At 46.9% G+C, this 19,001-nt stretch overlaps 1 protein-coding gene across 1 annotated transcript in view; it reads left to right on the forward strand.

Moving 5' to 3' along the window:
* PIEZO2 (piezo type mechanosensitive ion channel component 2) overlaps window positions 1-19,001 on the forward strand; it is a 301,579-nt gene that overhangs the window by 262,543 nt on the left and 20,035 nt on the right. The window contains 6 exon segments of the mRNA XM_021096049.1: window positions 2,239-2,405; window positions 3,331-3,497; window positions 11,812-12,141; window positions 12,504-12,762; window positions 14,896-15,078; window positions 18,509-18,761. Coding sequence (XP_020951708.1) covers window positions 2,239-2,405; window positions 3,331-3,497; window positions 11,812-12,141; window positions 12,504-12,762; window positions 14,896-15,078; window positions 18,509-18,761 — 1,359 coding nt within the window.

The raw sequence follows: 19,001 nt of genomic DNA on the forward strand, positions 1-19,001 counted from the left end.
CCTAGCTGGGCATCTCGGCTCAGTGAAAGAGGCTTTCTGGTTTCCTTCCATCTTCAGCACAGCTCCCATAGGGCCATCAGGCACATGCAGGTGGCAGGGGAACAGGGCTGTGACAGCACTGGCAGGAAACAGCTTTGGAGGGTAGGATGGTGGTCAGCATTCACCACAGTGGGTGGGCCCCAGAGAAATCGGCCACGAGAGCTCCACCCACTGTGGTGAATGCTGCTCAGGGTCTTCTTGCCACATGGTCCCCCCCTCCTTCCCCAGGTCCCAGCGGCAGCTCCAAGGTTCCTGTTACCTCAGTAGGCAGCGCTGCTGAACCCTTCCTTGTCCCTGCCTGGTGCACCTGGACTCTGTCCGGAGGCCACACTAGAGCTAAGACGCCCTTGGATGGTTTTCCTTTGAAAAGAGCAAAACTTCACCCGAGAAAGCTCTGCCTTTCTCCCAGGCCACCCAATTCACAAATAATGTCTTTCCTTTCCAAAGTCAAACTCTGGTTCACATCTCCATCCTTTGCGAGAGGGCGGTGAACAGGGGTGGGCCAGCCAACTGGACCAGAGGTCAGACCACAACTCCTGGACCAGATTGCACCTGCCCTGTTCTTCTCTGACTCTTCAGCAAAGGATGACTTTCACAGTGTTTCGTGGTTGGAAAAACCAAAAGCATAAGAGTATCTCATGACTTATGAAAATGATGAGATTCAAATGCCAGTGGCCATAATCGAAGTTGTATGGGAAACCCGGGCCTGTCCCTTCACAAGCGACCTGTGCACCATCTACGGCAGTTTTCACACCGAAACAGCCGAGATGAGCAGAGGCAGCAAGTCTGCCAAGCTGGAAGTGTTCACTGTTGGTCCCGTCCAGAAAAAGACACCCCGAGTAGGATCAGAAAGTCTTATGCCAGGGATGCTTGTCCTTTGCTCCCTGCTACATTCGTGACCTTGAACTACAACAATCCCAAACTATCATCGTTGACCATAAATTCAGGACGATGCTACTATGACCGTTGAATCTGGTTTATTCCCTTTCTGGTGGGAGAAATTATTGAGGGTGTTGGTGGTGCTGCTTTGATTTTTGCAACAAACAGCGAGGCATTTCTTAATGCATTGTCCACGTTCACCAAGTATTCACTGTATTGCCATCAGTGTCTGAAATAGTTAATAAAGCTAAATATTTTAAAGCCAAATTTTAAAAATTCACACACAGATGGTAGCGTGGCGGCATGTCCTGAGGCATTCTTTGTGTACCACTTGAAAAGACCATGGGTTTACAGGAACTAGTGAGGAAGGCAGTTAATGTGGGATCTTTTCTATTTTGATTCTGACCTCAAATAAGTCAGGTCATAGCTGCAGAGGCTCCTCAGACCTCACCAGTGGCCCAGAGCTCACGCTGAATTCCAAGGATGCTGGACAGGCAGGCGTGTGGCCCTGGGATGAGCCAGGGATGTGGAGGGAATCCGAGGGGACTTGTCACACACACAGCCTCCTGGCGGGTCCCTGGTCCCAGCTGCAGATGAGGGAATCCCAGGACCATTGGGAACCTCAGGACTCCTATGGTTTGGAGAATCGTGACCCCACAGGCAGAAGTTTTAGTTAGGACAGTTCAGTGTCATTAAATGCATAATTAATGATAATTTGGCAGCTTAGATAGACTCTCGGCTTGTGAACTGAGCTCTGTACGAAAAACCTTTAAGGTGACCAAACAGCAGTCCAGCTGCAGAGGGAAGCTTCAAAGTCTTAGTGAAGCATTGTGATGATAGTTGTGCAACTATACATTTAATAAAATTCATGGAATTTTTTTTAAAAAGTCTTGGTGAACCAACAGAATTGCTTCCCAGGACAGTTATTACTTAAGAAAAGAAGAGCATGAAAGGACCCAGTTACCTGGATAGAAACGGGCGCTCTTTATCCCTATGTCAATAACAGAAATACCTTTCAGTTCTATCTCTACTTTTAATCAAACCTGTTATCTGTACATGGACCCATTCTGACTGATGTTTGGACAGAAGGTTGAAAATTCTACCCTAGTTTGGTTTTGGTGCTGCCACTGCAGGTGTAGAAAGGCCCACTCATAGCTTCCTGGCCTGCCTCTGCCCCCCCACATCATCTCAGGTGGCCACACTGTGTCGGGGTCAAGGGCAAAACTAGGGCTGCCTTTGGAAAAGCATCACTATGCCACACACAGCACAACAATTGAGGACACTTTGACCCTTTAAATCATGCTCTGTTCTCCCTCCTAGATAACATCATCAAGAGGATATTTAATATTTTGAAATTTACGTGGGTCCTGTTTCTGGCAACTGTGGACAGTTTCACGACGTGGCTCAATTCCATCTCAAGGGAACACATCGACATATCCACCGTCCTGAGGATTGAGAGGTGCATGCTGACCAGAGAAATTAAAAAGGTAACACCTCTGGCACTATTCTGTTTTGCTTCCACCCACGGTGTAAAGATGTTGAAAGTCAGTATCCAGAACTCCAAAGTAGGGTCAGACAGAATCCTTTGTCTGCAGTAATATATGTAAGTCTGTAACACGCTCAGAATGAAAATAATCAGATGCTAAACACACACCCACACCCACACCCACAGAGAGAGTCCTGGGGTCATGGCCAGTCTATTCATTCTGCCCAGTCTATTCATTCTGCCTCTTCTGTCACCACCTTCCATACCTGCACGGTCTCTGTTGTGGCTCATAAAGGATCGTGTTGTTTAGTCTGGGACATTTGATCTGAAGCTTCTCATGGGGAAAATCCAGGTCTATGCAGACCACAGAATATACCCATAGACAGTTTATAGATTACACTGCGAAATAATAGTTCATTTTTGGAAAAGTTACTCTGACTTAGCAAAATCACTACATATAAGAAGGGATTTCTTTTTTAATATTTTCATTTTCTTTTTGAGAGGTAAGTGACATATGACATTATGTTAATTTCAGGGGTACACCATAAGGCTTTGATATTTGCATATATTGGGAAGCATCACCACAAGAAGTCCAGGGGACATCCATCACCACACATCGTCCTAAAATTGTAATGAGAACTTTGCAGATCTGCTCTCTTAGTAACTTTCCAATATGCAAGGCAGGCTTGTTAACTGAGTCTCCACGCTGTGCATTCCATCCCTATGATTTATTTGATAACTAGAAGTTTACCTTGTAAGCATCTTCACTCATTCTTGTTCAGCATGACCTGGTCACATTGGGCCCCACTGAGGTGACATCAGTCCACAACTTGACAAGCCTGGTTTTGAGTCCACTCAAGGTGTGCATGATGGGGCCATGGCTGCATGGCCGAGGCTCCCTAGGACTGTGGCCTCCTTCTCTGCAGGGTAACGTGCCGACCCGGGAGAGCATCCATGTGTACTACCAGAACCACATCATGAACCTCTCCAGAGAGTCCGGGCTGGACACCATTGACGACGGTCCTGGTGGCGCTGCCGGAGCACAGAGCGCCCACAGGATGGACAGCCTAGACTCACATGACAGCATCTCCAGGTACATCACAAACCCCACGGCAGGGTTGCCTCTGACAGAGGGATGGAGGTGGGAAGGATGAGCAGGTGCAGGATGCCCGCCCACCCTGGGCTGCTCCATGCGCACAGCCCAGCACAGCGTCATCTGCCCCAGACCAAGCTGGATAGAAGCAGGGACTAGTCATAAACTGAAAAATCATGTGTGATTCGCAGGTGCAGGGCTGGGGTTTCCAAGCAGGAGCCAAGTCAGACGGAGCCTCCCTGTCACAAAATGACTACCTGTGTCAAGTGCTGTATCTTTAATGCTGTTAAAATGCTGTCTCACAAAGTGCCTTCTATACTGGAACCTCCTACCATCTGTTGCTAGGCTTGAGCTTCCTTTCAGAGATGATACTTTATGGTTCATAATTTAAAAACTTGAAAGGTGGTTCTGTCCCTGAGTTGGGTGTCACAGCCCTGCTTCCCATGGGCATGCACTGACCCTTTGCCTGGGGCTCACTGAAGTTCCCTCACTTTATCCTTTAAAGGTCCTTTGAGATATACCATTATCATCCCCACTTGATAGAAGACAAAGCTACAGAGAGGTTCGGTAACTTAGCCAAAGACACACAGCTAGGAAGTCTGAGACAGCAGAACCAGGATCCAGATTCCACAATGGAGCTCAGAGCCCAGGCTCTCAGCCCCCGTGACAGGCTGCCTGGCACCACCTCCTCCGCATCCAGGCTGCCTTTGAGGATTGACTTGTCTGTCCCACTGCCTATCCCAGAGCAGCCTCAGGGTCTTGGGGGCCAATGTGACTGCACAGAGCTAGCTTCTGCACCGCAGCCGAGATCCCGTCTCAGGAGGAGGGTGGCCTGCCTGGGTACTTAGGGAGATTGAGGGAATTGCACTTTGTCCATCTTCATGGGTGAAGAACTGTACCTCTGAGGACATCCAGGTGTTTATTGTTTAAACCCTTATAAAGCACCTAGTCCATACCAGGCCCTGGATCCATCTAAGATGGAGGTAAAGGTAAGCATTGTCTCGGAGCCCGGGGAGAAACCCCTGGGCTGGAGTCCTGCTTCAGCCAGACATGCGAGAGGCACCGAGTTCACACTGCTGGCTCAGATGCCCCTGGACCACCCTCAGCCACACTGTATGTGTGGGGCCGGGCACGAAGGGCCAGCGGATATGCTTGTCCTGCAGAGATACTCAGAAGGTCACAAGGCAGAAAAGGAGCAGGCACTGAGATATCTTATTGATTAACCAAACCCAAAATAGATAACTTGACGTTAAAATGGCAAACTAATCAGCAAGATATAGGTAAAAAAAAATATTTTACCTTGAGTGCTATTTTTAGCTCTTGCTAAATTTCTGTACTTAAGGTTCTCCAAGTGTGCCCATTTTTTTTGCTACCCAATCATTATCTATTGATGCAGGACTGTATTTATTGGTATGGAAAGGTATTTTTCAATATATACATATTTTAGTCAACGTTCAAGTTTTAAATGGAATGTATGCTAAAACCTCATTTTTTAAAAAGTCTGTATATTCATGTTCATATTAATTTCAATGTGATTTTTGTACAGATAAAACTCTGCATGGGTATAGCCCTCTCATCCTCCTGAGATAAGTATTGATTCTCTTAAAGTCCTTTGAGGGATAGTAAGATATTTTAATTTGGAAATAATCTTTGCTTATTTATAAGCTCTAGGAGTTACCTAGTGGCTCAGTGGGTTAAGGATCTGGCATTATCACTGCTGTGGCACAGGTTCAATCCCTGACCCGGGAACTTCCACATGCTCCAGGTGTAACCAAAAAAAGTCATTCTTGTTTATATTTTATTTTTTGCAATCCATAACAACTGCCCTATTTAGGATTTGCTAACCTTCTTAACTTTGTTCTTGTTGGAACAGTTCTTTTTATATAGATCAGTATATTTAAACTGAATTGTTTTTTCTTTAATTCATTTTTGTGCTAAAACTGAAAATCCACTTGACCCCCATTTGACCCAGGCTCTTACGTATTCCAAGTTACTTCATGGTAGCTATTCCTTTGACAATAAAGGGAGATTGCACGGATGTTTGTGCCTGAGTGCACAGTGAGTCAGCAGGGGTGGGGGGCAGGCTTAACCCGGGGGCAGTGATTATTCGGGGCTGACTCATGTTGCACTGGGGCATCTAAACCTTTCCAGATCCATCCACATTAAAACCCAGGCATGACCAAACAATGATTTTTCAAAAATAGGAGAAGGGTAGGATGAGAAAAATGCTGAGAGAGTCTAAATGGACATTTGCCAAAATATGATTCATTCATTTATTTACTTGTTCATTCATTCATTGGTTTGTTCTGTGTACCATGTCCAAGTGTCCCACTGCATTCAGCACTGGACAGCCCTGCTATGCACTTACTGACAGTGGCCTGGATCTCATGCAAAATGTGTTTTCCATGTTTTGAATTTCTAAACAAAAGGCTTCAGTCAGCTCTGGTTGACGTACGTGAAAGCCAGGTTCCTACTCAGCTGGGGTGATTTCCTCCTTCGTGGTGAAAGCTACAACCTCATATATATGTGTAGTTTGTAATTGGGTTATTGCATACTTGCCTCTGTTCTTCAAAAAATACGCTGCCCCATAACATGATTTGTAACACTTTTTTAAATGATTTTTGCCCCCTTTTTTTGCCTTGTTTCATAATACAGAAATTTCTAAATTATCTGGATCCCTAAACTTGGCAAGTACAAAAGGGGGCTGGATGGAACAGCCTTTCTTCATTAATTTGCAATGACTTTGACAGTGGTTGGTAACATGCTTTTCATGAACCTCTTCTGAAATTTCATAATGCTATAGATTATTTACCAAAAAGGAAAACTGCACATAATTATAAAATTTTTCCATGGAACTTCAGGGATTTCACAGGCCTCCTGAATATCACACGTGAGCCTGGCCAGAAAATGGTGGCTCAAGAACCAAACTCTGAATCAAACAAAGCAAAATGAAAATCAGAAACTGAACTAAAAATCAGTAAACATCATGATTCCTCTTTTGGTAACTTTCAGTTGCAGCTCCATAACAATTGATAATAGAGCCAATTAAGAAAGTAACTAGGCGTTCCTGTCATGGCTCAGTGGAAACAAATCTGACTAGTATCCATGAGGACGCAGGTTTGACCCCTGGCCTAGCTCAGTGGGTTAAGGATCTGGCATTGCTGTGAGCTGTAGTATAGGTCGCAGATATGGCTTAGATCTGGCGTTGCTGTGGCTGTGGTGTAGGCCAGCAGCTGCAGCTCCAATTCCACCCCTAGCCTGGGAACCTACATATGCCTTGAGTGTGGCCCTAAAAAGACCAAAAAAAAAAAAAAAAAAAAGAAAGTAAGTAACTAAATATGGTAAATCACAACTTCAGGAGGGAGAAGAAGGAAAAGGAAAAAAAAAAAAAGACTGGCTAAAATAAAACCAAGTAAGTGCCTTTAAATCTGATCTAAGATGACAAATATAAAGCCACACCCATGGTCAAAAATTGTGAGGTTGGAGATATTTAAACCCATTGATTCCTTTTTAACAAAGACTCAGAATATCTCCCAATTTTTTTTTTTTTTTTTTTGTCTTTTTGCTATTTCTTTGGGCCGCTCCCGCGGCATATGGAGGTTCCCAGGCTAGGGGTCGAATCGGAGCTGTAGCCACTGGCCTACGCCAGAGCCACAGCAACGCTGGATCCGAGCCACGTCTGCAAGCTACACCACAGCTTATGGCAACGCCGGATTGTTAACCCACTGAGCAAGGGCAGAGACCGAACCCGCAACCTCATGGTTCCTAGTCGGATTCGTTAACCACTTCGCCACGACAGGAACTCCATCTCCCAATTTTTAAAGTGGTCAATTGATCAGTAAATTTACTAGTAGAAAACCAGTACCTTTGAAATTAGTTTTTCATGTGCCTTTATACTTTGCAACCTAAAGAAAAGGTCCATTATGTCGTTAAGAAATGAGCTAACATATTTGCAGAACTTCCAGTTTCTCTATTTAGGAAATGTTAAAATCTCCCAACAATCATGTGTCTGCAGTAGAGTCGTGCTGGTTGCTAAGGAGACAGAGATCTCTGGAAGCGATGCTCAGTGTGGAAGCTGCTCACTCGTGCCCTGGGGCAGGGTCACGTCCAACCCAGGGGACTGGGGACACACCTGCCCAGTGTCCCCCGACCCCTTTCCCAGCCCAGGCTGGGTGGAGCCACCCACCCCATCCCACCCACCTTTCCCTTTGGCAGAGAGGGGATTGGGGTGGGACCCATTCAACTTATTGGAATAGTCACGATTTTCTTCAATCCATATGTGTAATAGCACTTTTTAAAAACAGTGGTTTTATGAAATCAGAGCTCCTCTACCTTCCCAGAAAATAAATTAGCTTAAATTCCTTCAGGACACACTAGTGACAGTCTAAGGTGTGTTCCTAGATGTGACCAGAGTGGTTACATTTGATGTGTGCTTGTGCTTGAAGGACATTGATTAGATGCCTATTATTGTAAAGCTCCTCCTCTTCCCTTTCACTTTTAAAACTGCCCTGGCTTGGATGTCAAAGTGATCCACCGCAAATGACCCAACAGTCTGGTGTTGTGTGGAGCCTGAAGGTGGGCTGTGAAGGTAGGACTAACCCAGGAATTTGCAGGTGAATAGGACTTCAGATCCAAGCAATGATTTCCATGCAAGGAAACAGAGCAGCATTGCAGGAGAGGGCACACAGCATCCTTCCACTGCAGACTCCTGAGAGGCCACAGGATCCATCTCGAAAAGGTTCAGCTGGGTCATTCATGTTCAGGCTGGGAATTAGTGCTCCAGGAACCTCTGTCACAGGCACTTTGGGGTCTCCAAAGACCTCTCCAGGGTAAACTCTGTGTGTGAACTGAAACCATACTTCCATCTGCGCTCTGCTGGCTGCATCTCTGACAGTGGGGGCCCCAGTAGCAGTTCAGTCCTGAATCTGCCTTCGTTCCCTCCCTGATTGTTGGGTGATGAGAGCTGAGGGTTTTTGCCAGTAGGATCTTGCCCTAATGACATCTGCCAACACCCAAAACATGATCCAGAAGAAAAAAATTCACCAAGCTCAATGAAAAGTTAACAGACAAAATGGCCCTGCCGCTGCTGGATCCCCTTTGTTGTTGCCTTTGTGCGGTTTCATTTCCTTTTTTGATGTTGGTTTATATCCAGGTGCATATCAAACCAGCATCTTATCTAATCTACAAGGCAGCTAGTTTGGCTTCACTGAATAGCACTCCAAAAATGGGGTGGAAAATTCAGTTTGTTGTGTGCTCAGTCCTGAGCTTCCCGCTTTCCTTTTGGAGACTGTGTCCAAAGGAAAAAAAAATGACATGCTTACGTTATTTTTACATGAGCAGATATTTCTGCAATTCGACTTTGAAATGCTCCCAGTGAACTCAGGATTAGGGGGCTCTAAAAGTAGCATATTTCCTTTCGTTGAAAAATTCAGTTGCCAAATTATAAGAATGAATTCTCCTCTGTGAGATAAAGGTCAGGACTTGTCATTATTCTGTTTCCCTGTCCCACCCAGAGAGGGACATTTCATCATTTATTACCAGCCATTATATTCTTTTCAAATCCAGTACTGTTGTGTTTTAGCCATCAGTCCTTGAGCCCCCGCGGTGGTCGCTGTCCGTGGTGCTGAAGTCGCGTGTGGTTTGCTGCATGGCGGTGTCTGTGTCACTAATGTTCCACTGCTGTTTTAACACTGTGTCTCTGTAACTGTTTGCGCTGCTAGCTGCTACACAGAAGCAACCATGCTGTTCTCAAGGCAGTCCACCCTTGATGATTTAGATGGACCAGAAACTGTTCCTAAAACAAGTGAGCGCGCTCGACCGGGGCTCCGTAAAATGCTCAGCATGGATGTGTCCTCCTCGTCAGCTGAGAGCGCCAGCTTAGCCTCCAGGTGCTCACCTGTGCATGCCTTGTCATAACCATGTCATCTTCCCCTCCCGTCACTGCGCAACTAACTTCTGGTGATGTGTGGGGTTTTTAGTTTTTGTGTTAAGACTTTGCATGACTAACCAAAGCATAACCGCCACCCTCTCTGGGACACAGCTGGTGTTCCCAGGACAGTCTTCTGTACACTAACCACTCTTCAGTTTTTGTCTGTTAGGGGTTTCTTAAAAATGCTCACTATAAACATTGTCCTCCGTTTTGTAAGTATTTCACACTTTCTGTCTCCAAAGAAATAAGCATGTGTCTTCCTTGGTTGAGGGCTTTTGTAGGCTGTCCTCACAGGGAGAAGTGGGTCAGGAATGGTAGGAAACTTTCTCATGATTTCACCCAAAGATCCATGCAGTAGGAAAAATATCTGAAACTCTGCCATAGGTAGTCAGGTTTAGTTGATACAGAATAAATCTGTCCACATTTCATATGCATAACCTACCTAAAATCAGAATATATTTTACCACTGGTTTTCTAAAAGAATATTATTGTGCAGTAGAATATATCACCTTTGTAGACTTTAATTCATTTGGTTTGGAAAAATTACTTTGAGCTTAAGTTTTCTCATTAAATCCTATGATAAAACAATAATCATCTAGAAATGAAATTGCTTGCATACAATCCAAAAGCTCTTTTTTGACTTGCCTTTAAAAAGTCAGCAGGAGCACAGATTCATGAGCTGCATTGTGCTCATGCTGACGCCAAATAAACCACTCAAATAACCCAATTCAGAACTAAAGTCCTTATGGGCAAACAAGAGGGAAGTTAATTCCTTGTTGCCAACAGCTACGTATCTCAATTCAGAGCTGCAGGAGGCTGGTGCCTAGCATTTCTGGGGCTGCCATGACCATTTGAGATGTCCCCTGGTGGTATGTGCTATGCCATCTGCACTGTTGGTTCCCAGAGGACCAGCATCTGTTGAATCCCTAAGGGCCAGACCACATCCAGAGCCATAGGGAGCATGCCCTCAATTGGTTATCATCACACTGAAAGTTAGACCTGGCATCAGGCTGGCTCCAGGGGTCTGAAAACTCACTGGGGAGGTCAGCCAGTTTTACAGCTGTGTCTAGTCAGGGGAAGACAAAGCTGCTTTTTCTTGGTGTCCCAGAGCCTTCTGAGTGATGTGCACACTTAGGGCCAAAGTCTGGGGATTATTGAACACCCCCGAGTTAGGACCAAAAGCTCATACAAGTCTCGTTCTTCAGTGTCAGGGCTCAGCCCAACACATGCATGCATTCATTCATTCACATGTGTGCACCGTGTCCACGACAGGAACATGAGTACAGCCTGCACATTTGTGAGCCTCAATGTTTATGGCCTCAACTGCTCACATGCCGTTCCGAGAGCAGCACGTTCTCAGAGTCTAACAGATCATCACTCTCCATCCCGCAGACTCCGCATCTCCAGCCAGCTTTTGCTCCCTCCCCTCCGGGGCTGAGTGTGTCTGAGTTCGACAGTTGCAGAAGACACACCTTGAACTTCATGGCTGTGGCTTCTCATTTCCAGCATTTCCTGCATGGACCTGGCAGAAAGTTAGAAGAGGAAGGACCGAGGGAAGGAGAGGAAGGCTGCAGGAGGGATCAGAGAGCATGCTGTAGAAATGGAGGGGAGAGAAGGGTGGAGGAGCTCAGGGAGGATGAATCTGGGGGGTGGGATAGAGCTGGTAGCAGAAAGTGGATCGAGGCCGTTGGGAGGAGAGAGAGCAGGAGGGCAGCCAGAGGGGGCACGCAGCCCCAAGAGAGACCCACTGGGGAGAGGAGAGAGTGGTGATGGGGCTTCCATGTGCCAGGTGGTGGGGAACTTTCAGCAGATGAAAGAGGCAGCAGTGAGAACAAGGCAAAGGATGGAAACAGAGAAGCAAAGAGGAAGTACTCAGGGTTTTATAAAGCCCACAGCAGACTTGCCAACATTTCCTCCTGCCTGTCCTCCCCTCACAGTCAGGGGTCCACTAAGAGGAGAGGGCATCTTGCCCAAGACCTGCAGCCCCAGCCTGTGGAGGCTTCTAGTTACCCTGAGCACCTGTCTTTAAAATCTCTACACTGGGGGATTGCTGTGCCTACTGTGTCTTGATTGGAAATAAACAGGGGGACCCTGGTGGGGAATTGATGTGATTGAAAACCTCTGCTCAGGTGGGTTTAGCAGCCCAGGAGCCACAGGCCACTCCAATTTTCAACCAAGCGCAGCTTTTACTGGTGTATCTCTGCAGGCTAGACGTGATTTCCTAAAGGAGTGAAAGGAGCAGAGCAGGTGGAACATGGGAGAGAGGGGGTGTTTCCCCTACATGCCTGGATACGAGGCCGTGGGTGCACAGAGCAGGTGTCTGAGCCTTGGAGGGTTGGGGGCAGGATGCTGAGCCCAGGTGGTGCTGTCCCTGTCTCTTGACAGCGAGCCCACGCAGTGCACCACGCTGTACTCGCGCCAGGGGACCACGGAGACCATAGAGGAAGTGGAGGCTGAGCAGGATGAGGAGGCGCCCACGGGCGCCCAGGACACTGAGTCCCCACAGGACCCAACAGAGGATGGTGACATGGAGGCCCCGCCATCCTACAGCAAGGCAGTCAGCTTCGAGCGCCTGTCCTTCGACTCCCGGGATGACTCGGCAGGCCAGACCCACATGGCTGTCAGCCCTGATGATAGCCGCTCGGACAGGCTGGAGGCCAGCATCCTGCCGCCCTTGACCCATGAGCTGACGGCCAGCGAGTTGCTGCTGAACAAGTAAGAACCTGAGGCTGCTCCAAGGCCCATGACCAGGAGAGACCCTGAGTGCCATCCAGGCTTCTGGCCACACGGCCCCTCTTGGAAAAGGTCCACCTGGACATTTAGGGCCACCATGCAGCTTTTAGCACCTCTTGGACCGCAAGTAGGATCCAGAGCTTCTGTCACTGAGGTATACGGTCAGCAAGGTGCTGTAACAGACATGTACGCACATGTTTCTGTGACACGATAGGAGGTTGACTCCACAAGATATCTGGGGGCACAGGAAGCAGGGAGGGATGGGAAGGGAAGTGCCAAGTGTTTATCCATCCCTGGATGGAGTAGTTAAGATCCAGGTAGCATCACCTTGTTTCTTCTCGCAGGATGTTCCGCGATGACGAGCTTGAAGAGTCGGAGAAGTTCTACGTGGGCCAGCCCCGCTTCCTGCTGCTGTTCTACGCCATGTACAACACCCTGGTGGCCCGCTCCGAGATGGTGTGCTACTTTGTCATCATCCTCAACCACATGGTCTCCGCCTCCGTGATCACCCTCGTGCTGCCCATCCTGATATTCCTCTGGGCCATGCTGTCCGTTCCTCGGCCCAGCAGGCGGTTCTGGATGATGGCCATCGTCTACACAGAGGTAGGCTCTAGACCAGCCTTCCCGCCACCACATGGGCATCACTCCAGGTGGGAGCTCCAGACAGTCCCACAGGGGACTTGGGCTAGGCGAAGGATGAGTGGAAATGTGGTTACAGCAGTTACCTGGTAATTGTGTAGATCCTTCACATTTCATGCCACACTTAGCTCAGGTGCCCATGTCCCTCCAACTCCCAGCCTCAATGAGATTAAGGAATTGGCCCCAAAATTCCCTGATTGGCAGGTGGTGGGATGGGCTTTGGAGGTCTGGTGTGTGCCCTGTGATATTAACCACCGAGGCGGCAAGTGTGACACAGAAACAAGCACAGCACTGGGACCAGTGGATGGTCAGTGAGTGGACACTGGATTAAACAGTTCAGTAAGTACATTGAATGTAGTTTGGTGCAGCGTGTATATTTCCCATTTTTACTGAAACTGGTTTCCACACATCAAAACGGGAAGTCATACGACCACCCCTTAAAAATCTGAGTGACGGAAGGAGTGACCTGCTACCTCATTTCCATCACCTGTGAGGGGACAAGAGATGCTCTGCCCAAAGGAATGAACCTGCTTTTCCACCCTGCCCTGTTATACCCGTGGTGGTTCACAAATTCCAGTGGTGACCGCAAAACCGGGAATAAGGGGGCAGCTCTTACAGACTTTGTTTCCAGGGCCATTGTGGTTCTTGTGTCCTTAGGTTTGTGAAAAAGACTTGTTTTCTTACCTGGCTCACTAGGAAGGGTTTCACTCACACAGGATCTGTAATTGCTTCTTCAAGGCTGGTGCTTATGATGGACAGGCAGTTAGATTCTAGAAGTTTTATAGGGTTCTAAGTAATTCTACAGCAAAATTAAAACAAAAATGTATTCATTTTAAAGTATGGATACCGTGTATCTTGTTTCCATAATAAAAATAAAAGACGTGAAGCCAGATACATATCTATGACTTTAATTAGCTTGTCTATCAGAATCTTGCCCAAAGAATGTTTCTTTTATAAAATTAATTTTATTGTAGTAATGTTGTTTCTGTGGTACAGCAAATGGTTCAGTTATACATGTACACATATTCTTTTCCATGATGGTTTCATCACAGGATATTGAATATAGTTCCCTGTGCTGCACAGTAGGACCTTATTATTTGTCCAAAGAATGGTTCTTAAGTGTTGCCTCCATTACATGACGCTCAGGCATGGACCAAGAGCAGGGGCTGGGAATGTGGAAAAGGAAGCAGAGGCACTGATACCCAGTTTCATCTTAAACTTTCCTGGAGTTCCCGTCGTGGCTCCGTGGTTAATGAACCCGACTAGCATCCATGTGGACAGGGGTTCGATCCCTGGCCTCACTCAGTGGGTTAAGGATCCGGTGTTACCGTGAGCTGTGGTGTAGGTCGAAGATGCAGCTCAGATCCTGCGTTGCTGTGGCTCTGGTGTAGGCCAGCAGCTGCAGCTCCAACTGGACCCCTAGCCTGGGAACCTCCATATGCTGCGGGTGAGGCCCTAAAAAACCAAAAACACAAAAAAAAATTCTTCCCGGTTCCATTAAAGGACAGTTCTCTGTTTTCTCTCACTCTTGAGAAGTGACGTATCTTTCAACTTCCATCTCCGTGTTCTTCTCCACAACTTTACACCCTGAGCCAGTTACCAGCACAGCTGGCAAGGTTTTGTTTCATTTATTTCTTCTTGAGGAGAACTTCCAATGAGCAATAAAAGGATGAGAAGAAAGAGATCAGAAAAAAAAGTGAAAATGGTGGACCTTTGTGATTTGCTCCTAAAGATTGCAAATTAAAGCAGCGGGTGAAGTATAAAGATCTTCCTGCTCTTGTTGGTCCTAATTTCCTTATTTAATAGCCGAATCTGTGTGTGCATGTGTCATTGAATCTGTAGAAATTAACTGACTCCTCAGCAATAGCAGAGGTCATTGAAGGTGTGTCAGGGGCCCCTGCCCTCGAAGGCCCTGGAGGTGCGATTCTGAGCTGGTTCCAAAGTCCATGTCTGCGAGGATGACCCCTTATATTCCACCTGGTCTGTGCCGTCCCATCCTCAGAACTGAGAATTTTTTCTTAATTTGGTGTATCAGTGTTTCTCTCATGGAGCTTTTCTTAAAGGAGTCTTCTTTAAAATTCTGTTATCTGTGTGCAGGTGGCAATTGTGGTCAAGTATTTCTTCCAGTTTGGGTTCTTTCCCTGGAATAAGAATGTGGAGTTGTACAAAGACAAGCCGTACCACCCTCCCAATATCATCGGGGTGGAGAAGAAGGAGGGCTACGTGCTCTATGACCTCATTCAGCTGCTGGCCCTCTTCTTCCACCGGTCCATCCTCAAGGTAACCATCCACACCATGGTCCCCGAGGAGGCCCCAGAGCCACAACCCTAGGGTCCTGGTGGGGCCCAGGCCAGGGCAGCGTTCTTCCTGTGTACTTTCTTTCTCTTTGTTAACAGGTAATTGTGCTCTTTTCATTCATTTTCTCCAGCACAGCCTGTGCTCAGCAGTGGCACTCGAAATACATCAGGGGAACATTTCCCCTGTTTCTACCGGGGTTGAATACGCCCTAAAGAACCCACATTTGTCGGGACCACCCCAGGGATAAGCAGGTCTCACAGCCTGGCCCAGGACCTTCTTCCTGAGTTAAAGGCAGAGCCTCAGGGAGTTAGTTTGGGGTGGTCCCATTGTCTCTCCTATCATCCGGCCCTCGCCGCTGCCCCAACCCCACCCTGGCCATAGCACTGATTTTCCTTGGTTTCTTGTGGAACCACTGGCTTGAGTGCGCTCACCCCCTGATGGCCCAGGAAGTTTGGGGCATCACTTAGGAGGACCTGTCTGGGGGGTGACCTTCTCCAGCTCAGGAACCATTGTCATTTATCTGAGTGTCTCTGGGGTTTTTGTCTTCTCCCATGCCATGACTTATAACCTACACTCGTAACCTGCCACTTACCTCCAACAATTAGAAACTGTCACATGACCCACCTTTGATGTATTGGTGCGCCTGTGGTCGCAACCTTACTTTCTTTCTCCTACTTTAACCATGTCTCCTTATACAACATATTTTAAATTCATTTTATCAAAGAGTATCTTTATTCATGCCCTTTTAGAACAAGCTTGGCCTAAGTTAATCCATACGCACACAGATAGGTACACATACCTGCCACAGAGTGTCCGGGTCTGTCCTGCTCAGGGGGAGTTATTGAGCAAGATCTTCACTCTGCCTTGTCACCGTGCAAACTGCAAGTCCCTAACCCTACATTCAGGGGCCTGACCTGAGTCATTGGAATTTGGTGGGTTTGCAAAGGTGTTTATCCAAAGACATCCCTTAGCCTAAATTGGATTTGCCTGATTTTTCCAGTTCTGATGAATATGTTAATTACCTGAAGGTATTCAATATACAGATTCTTGATATGAACATATTAATAAATATTTTAGCCTTATTTTTTTAGTTCTGGAAATTAAAATTTTAGATTTAAGTGTTTAAGATTATGGTGGTATAATTTGGGTCAATTACAAATTCTCTTGAAGATTCTGTATCCTTTTGTGTGTCATTTAACAAAATTTCATAAAACTTTAGTTATTTTTTACTACTTTTAAAATTAATATTCAAATGGTTTAACAGCTATGATTTTAAATTCAAAGCATACAACAAATGAAATTTTGGGGAGTTCCTGTCGTGGCTCAGCGGTTAACGAATCTGACTAGGAACCATGAGGTTGCAGGTTTGATCCCTGGCCTTGCCCAGTGGGTTAAGGATCCGGCATTGCTGTGAGCTGTGGTGTAGGTTGCAGATGCAGCTCGGATCCCACATTGCTGTGGCTGTGGCATAGGCCAGTGGCTACAGCTCCAATTAGACCCCTATCCTGGGAACCTCCATATGCCATGGGAGCAGCCCAAGAAATGACACACACACAAAAAAAAAATTTAGGAGTTTCCATTGTGGCGCAGTGGTTAAAGAATCCGACTAGGAACCATGAGGTTGCGGGTTCGGTCCCTGCCCTTGCTCAGTGGGTTAACGATCTGGCGTTGCCGTGAGCTGTGGTGTAGGTTGCAGACGCGGCTCGGATCCCGCGTTGCTGTGGCTCTGGCGTGGGCTGGGGGCTGCAGCTCTGATTGGACCCCTAGCCTGGGAACCTCCATATGCTGCGGGAGCGGCCCAAAGAAATAGCAAAAAGACAAAAAAAAATTAGTGTTTCATGTTGATATACTTATTCTGATTTCTTCTTTGCAAATTTCTTATATTTGATTAATATATTTGAGATTTGAGGTAATATGCTGAAATTTTGGCTAATGGTATGAAAAATGCTGTTTGGGATGATAAATCCTTTCAAAAGAAAGACAAAACTATCCTATAGCTTTTTAAAACAAGCCTTTTAAACAATGCTGGCATGAAAAACTATGTGGAAATGTCAAAAGTGATTAAAAGTATCTTATTTAGTACAAATTGTGTAATTTTATAAATAATTGGAAGAATTAACAAACCTAAATAAATAATACTACTAAGAAAGTGGTGAAAATCTAAATATGTTAAAATGTTGGCAAAAGACAAAGCCACTTTTTAAATGATTTGAAAGAAATTGGTATAAACCGAAAAATCTCACTGTGAGCATCTAAAATGTTTGCTATAAGAATACATTCACTGAATATCCTTCATAAATAGTGTATCTTCACATAAATATTGAAGGATAATCTGTAAATTAGGTGACCCTGAATTTGGATGAATGGATCCTTCTCCAAGTTGGTTTTTTGATCAGCTGACTTTTGGCAAATAGGCCTGGAGCTCTTATTCTCTGCAACATCAGAGGGGGGTCTGGGCAAGGTCCTTGGGGATGGACACTCCCCTGGCACCCTGGGCTTGGGGCCGACAGCTCACTGGGCAGCTTGGTCCAAGGTCATCAAAAGGGAACTTGTGTCCAGGAAGCATCTTTTCTAGGAAAGTCTTGGTTTTTCAGCCTCCTCTTCTGCAGGCCTCCCCTCCCCCGCCCCATCCCCACCCGCCCTCTGTATCCCATTTCCTTAAAACAAAAGCCGGGCTGTTCAGGGCACATCACAGACTGTCACACACATGTGGGCAACCTTGTTGAAGTAAAGTATTTGCAGGTCTGCCCCTGAGTCAGCCATGCAGTCCCAAGATTCCCATCTCGCTGTGCGGCTGGGGGAAGGGCAGTGCCCACCACCATTTGGTACAGATGTTCGGTGAGCACATGGCCGCGGGCCTCAGTTCACCACTGAGTGTGAGTGGCCAGCACAGAAATATGCCCTGGAAGGCGCTTCTGCTCCAGGAATAAGACCCAAGGTTTTACTTCTGCCGCATCTTCCGTCTCCATCTTGACAATCAGCCTGATTCTTGTGGTCTGAACCCAGCATCTCCACTCCGCTGAAACCATCGGATTGTTATGGAGAATAGGCTTTCTTAGGATCCCTTGCACTGCCTTGGTCTAATCTTTTTTTTTTTAATTTTAGCTTTACTGACACATAATTGACCAATGACATCGTCAGGTATTCAGAGTATACAATGTGGTGACTTGATAAATACGTGCACAGTGAAAGGCTCCCCATCTAGTTAGTTAATCATCCAACACCTGTTTGTTTGTTTGTTTATTTTTGGGTGAGAACATTCAAATAGTTGTCTCTGAGCAGATTTCCACTGTCAAACACAGCACTGTCAGCTATGGTCGCCCTGTTTCATGTGGGTTGCTCATGCCGGGGGACACTTTGATGGTGGGTACATCACAGCGCAGAGTCCCAGCTCCCTCCCCTTCCCCCTCAGTGCCATGGCTTGTGGGACGAGGATGACATCGTGGACAGCGGCTCAGACCAGGAGGACTCGGATGGCGAGCTGTCCGTCGGCCAGGGCAGGAGGGCCTCCTCCGACTCGCTCAAATCCATCAACCTGGCTGCGTCTGTGGAGTCTGTGCACGTGACCTTCCCCGAGCAGCCTGTGACCATCAGGAGGAAACGCCCCAGCAGTGGCTCCCAGATGTCCCAGGGGTCCAGCTTTTCCTCAGATCGGTCCAAGAGAGGTAGCTGTCCCAGATGTCCCCAGGCTGCCACAGCCCCTGAGTTGGATTGTTTTCTTGCTGGTGGGTCGGGGACCAGGAAGTTGTTGGGTGCTGGTGACGAGACAGATATTGTGATGGGTAAAGAACAGAACGTGCTTTGCCGTCAGACCCAAGTTCAAGTCCTGGCTCAGGGCAGTCCATCACTGTCCAGAGTCTGTCCGAGTCCTTCCCAGGACAAGGATTTGAGGTCATGGGGAGAAG

Source organism: Sus scrofa, chromosome 6 (assembly GCF_000003025.6).
Source record: "Sus scrofa isolate TJ Tabasco breed Duroc chromosome 6, Sscrofa11.1, whole genome shotgun sequence".
Classification (NCBI taxonomy): Eukaryota; Metazoa; Chordata; class Mammalia; order Artiodactyla; family Suidae; genus Sus; species Sus scrofa.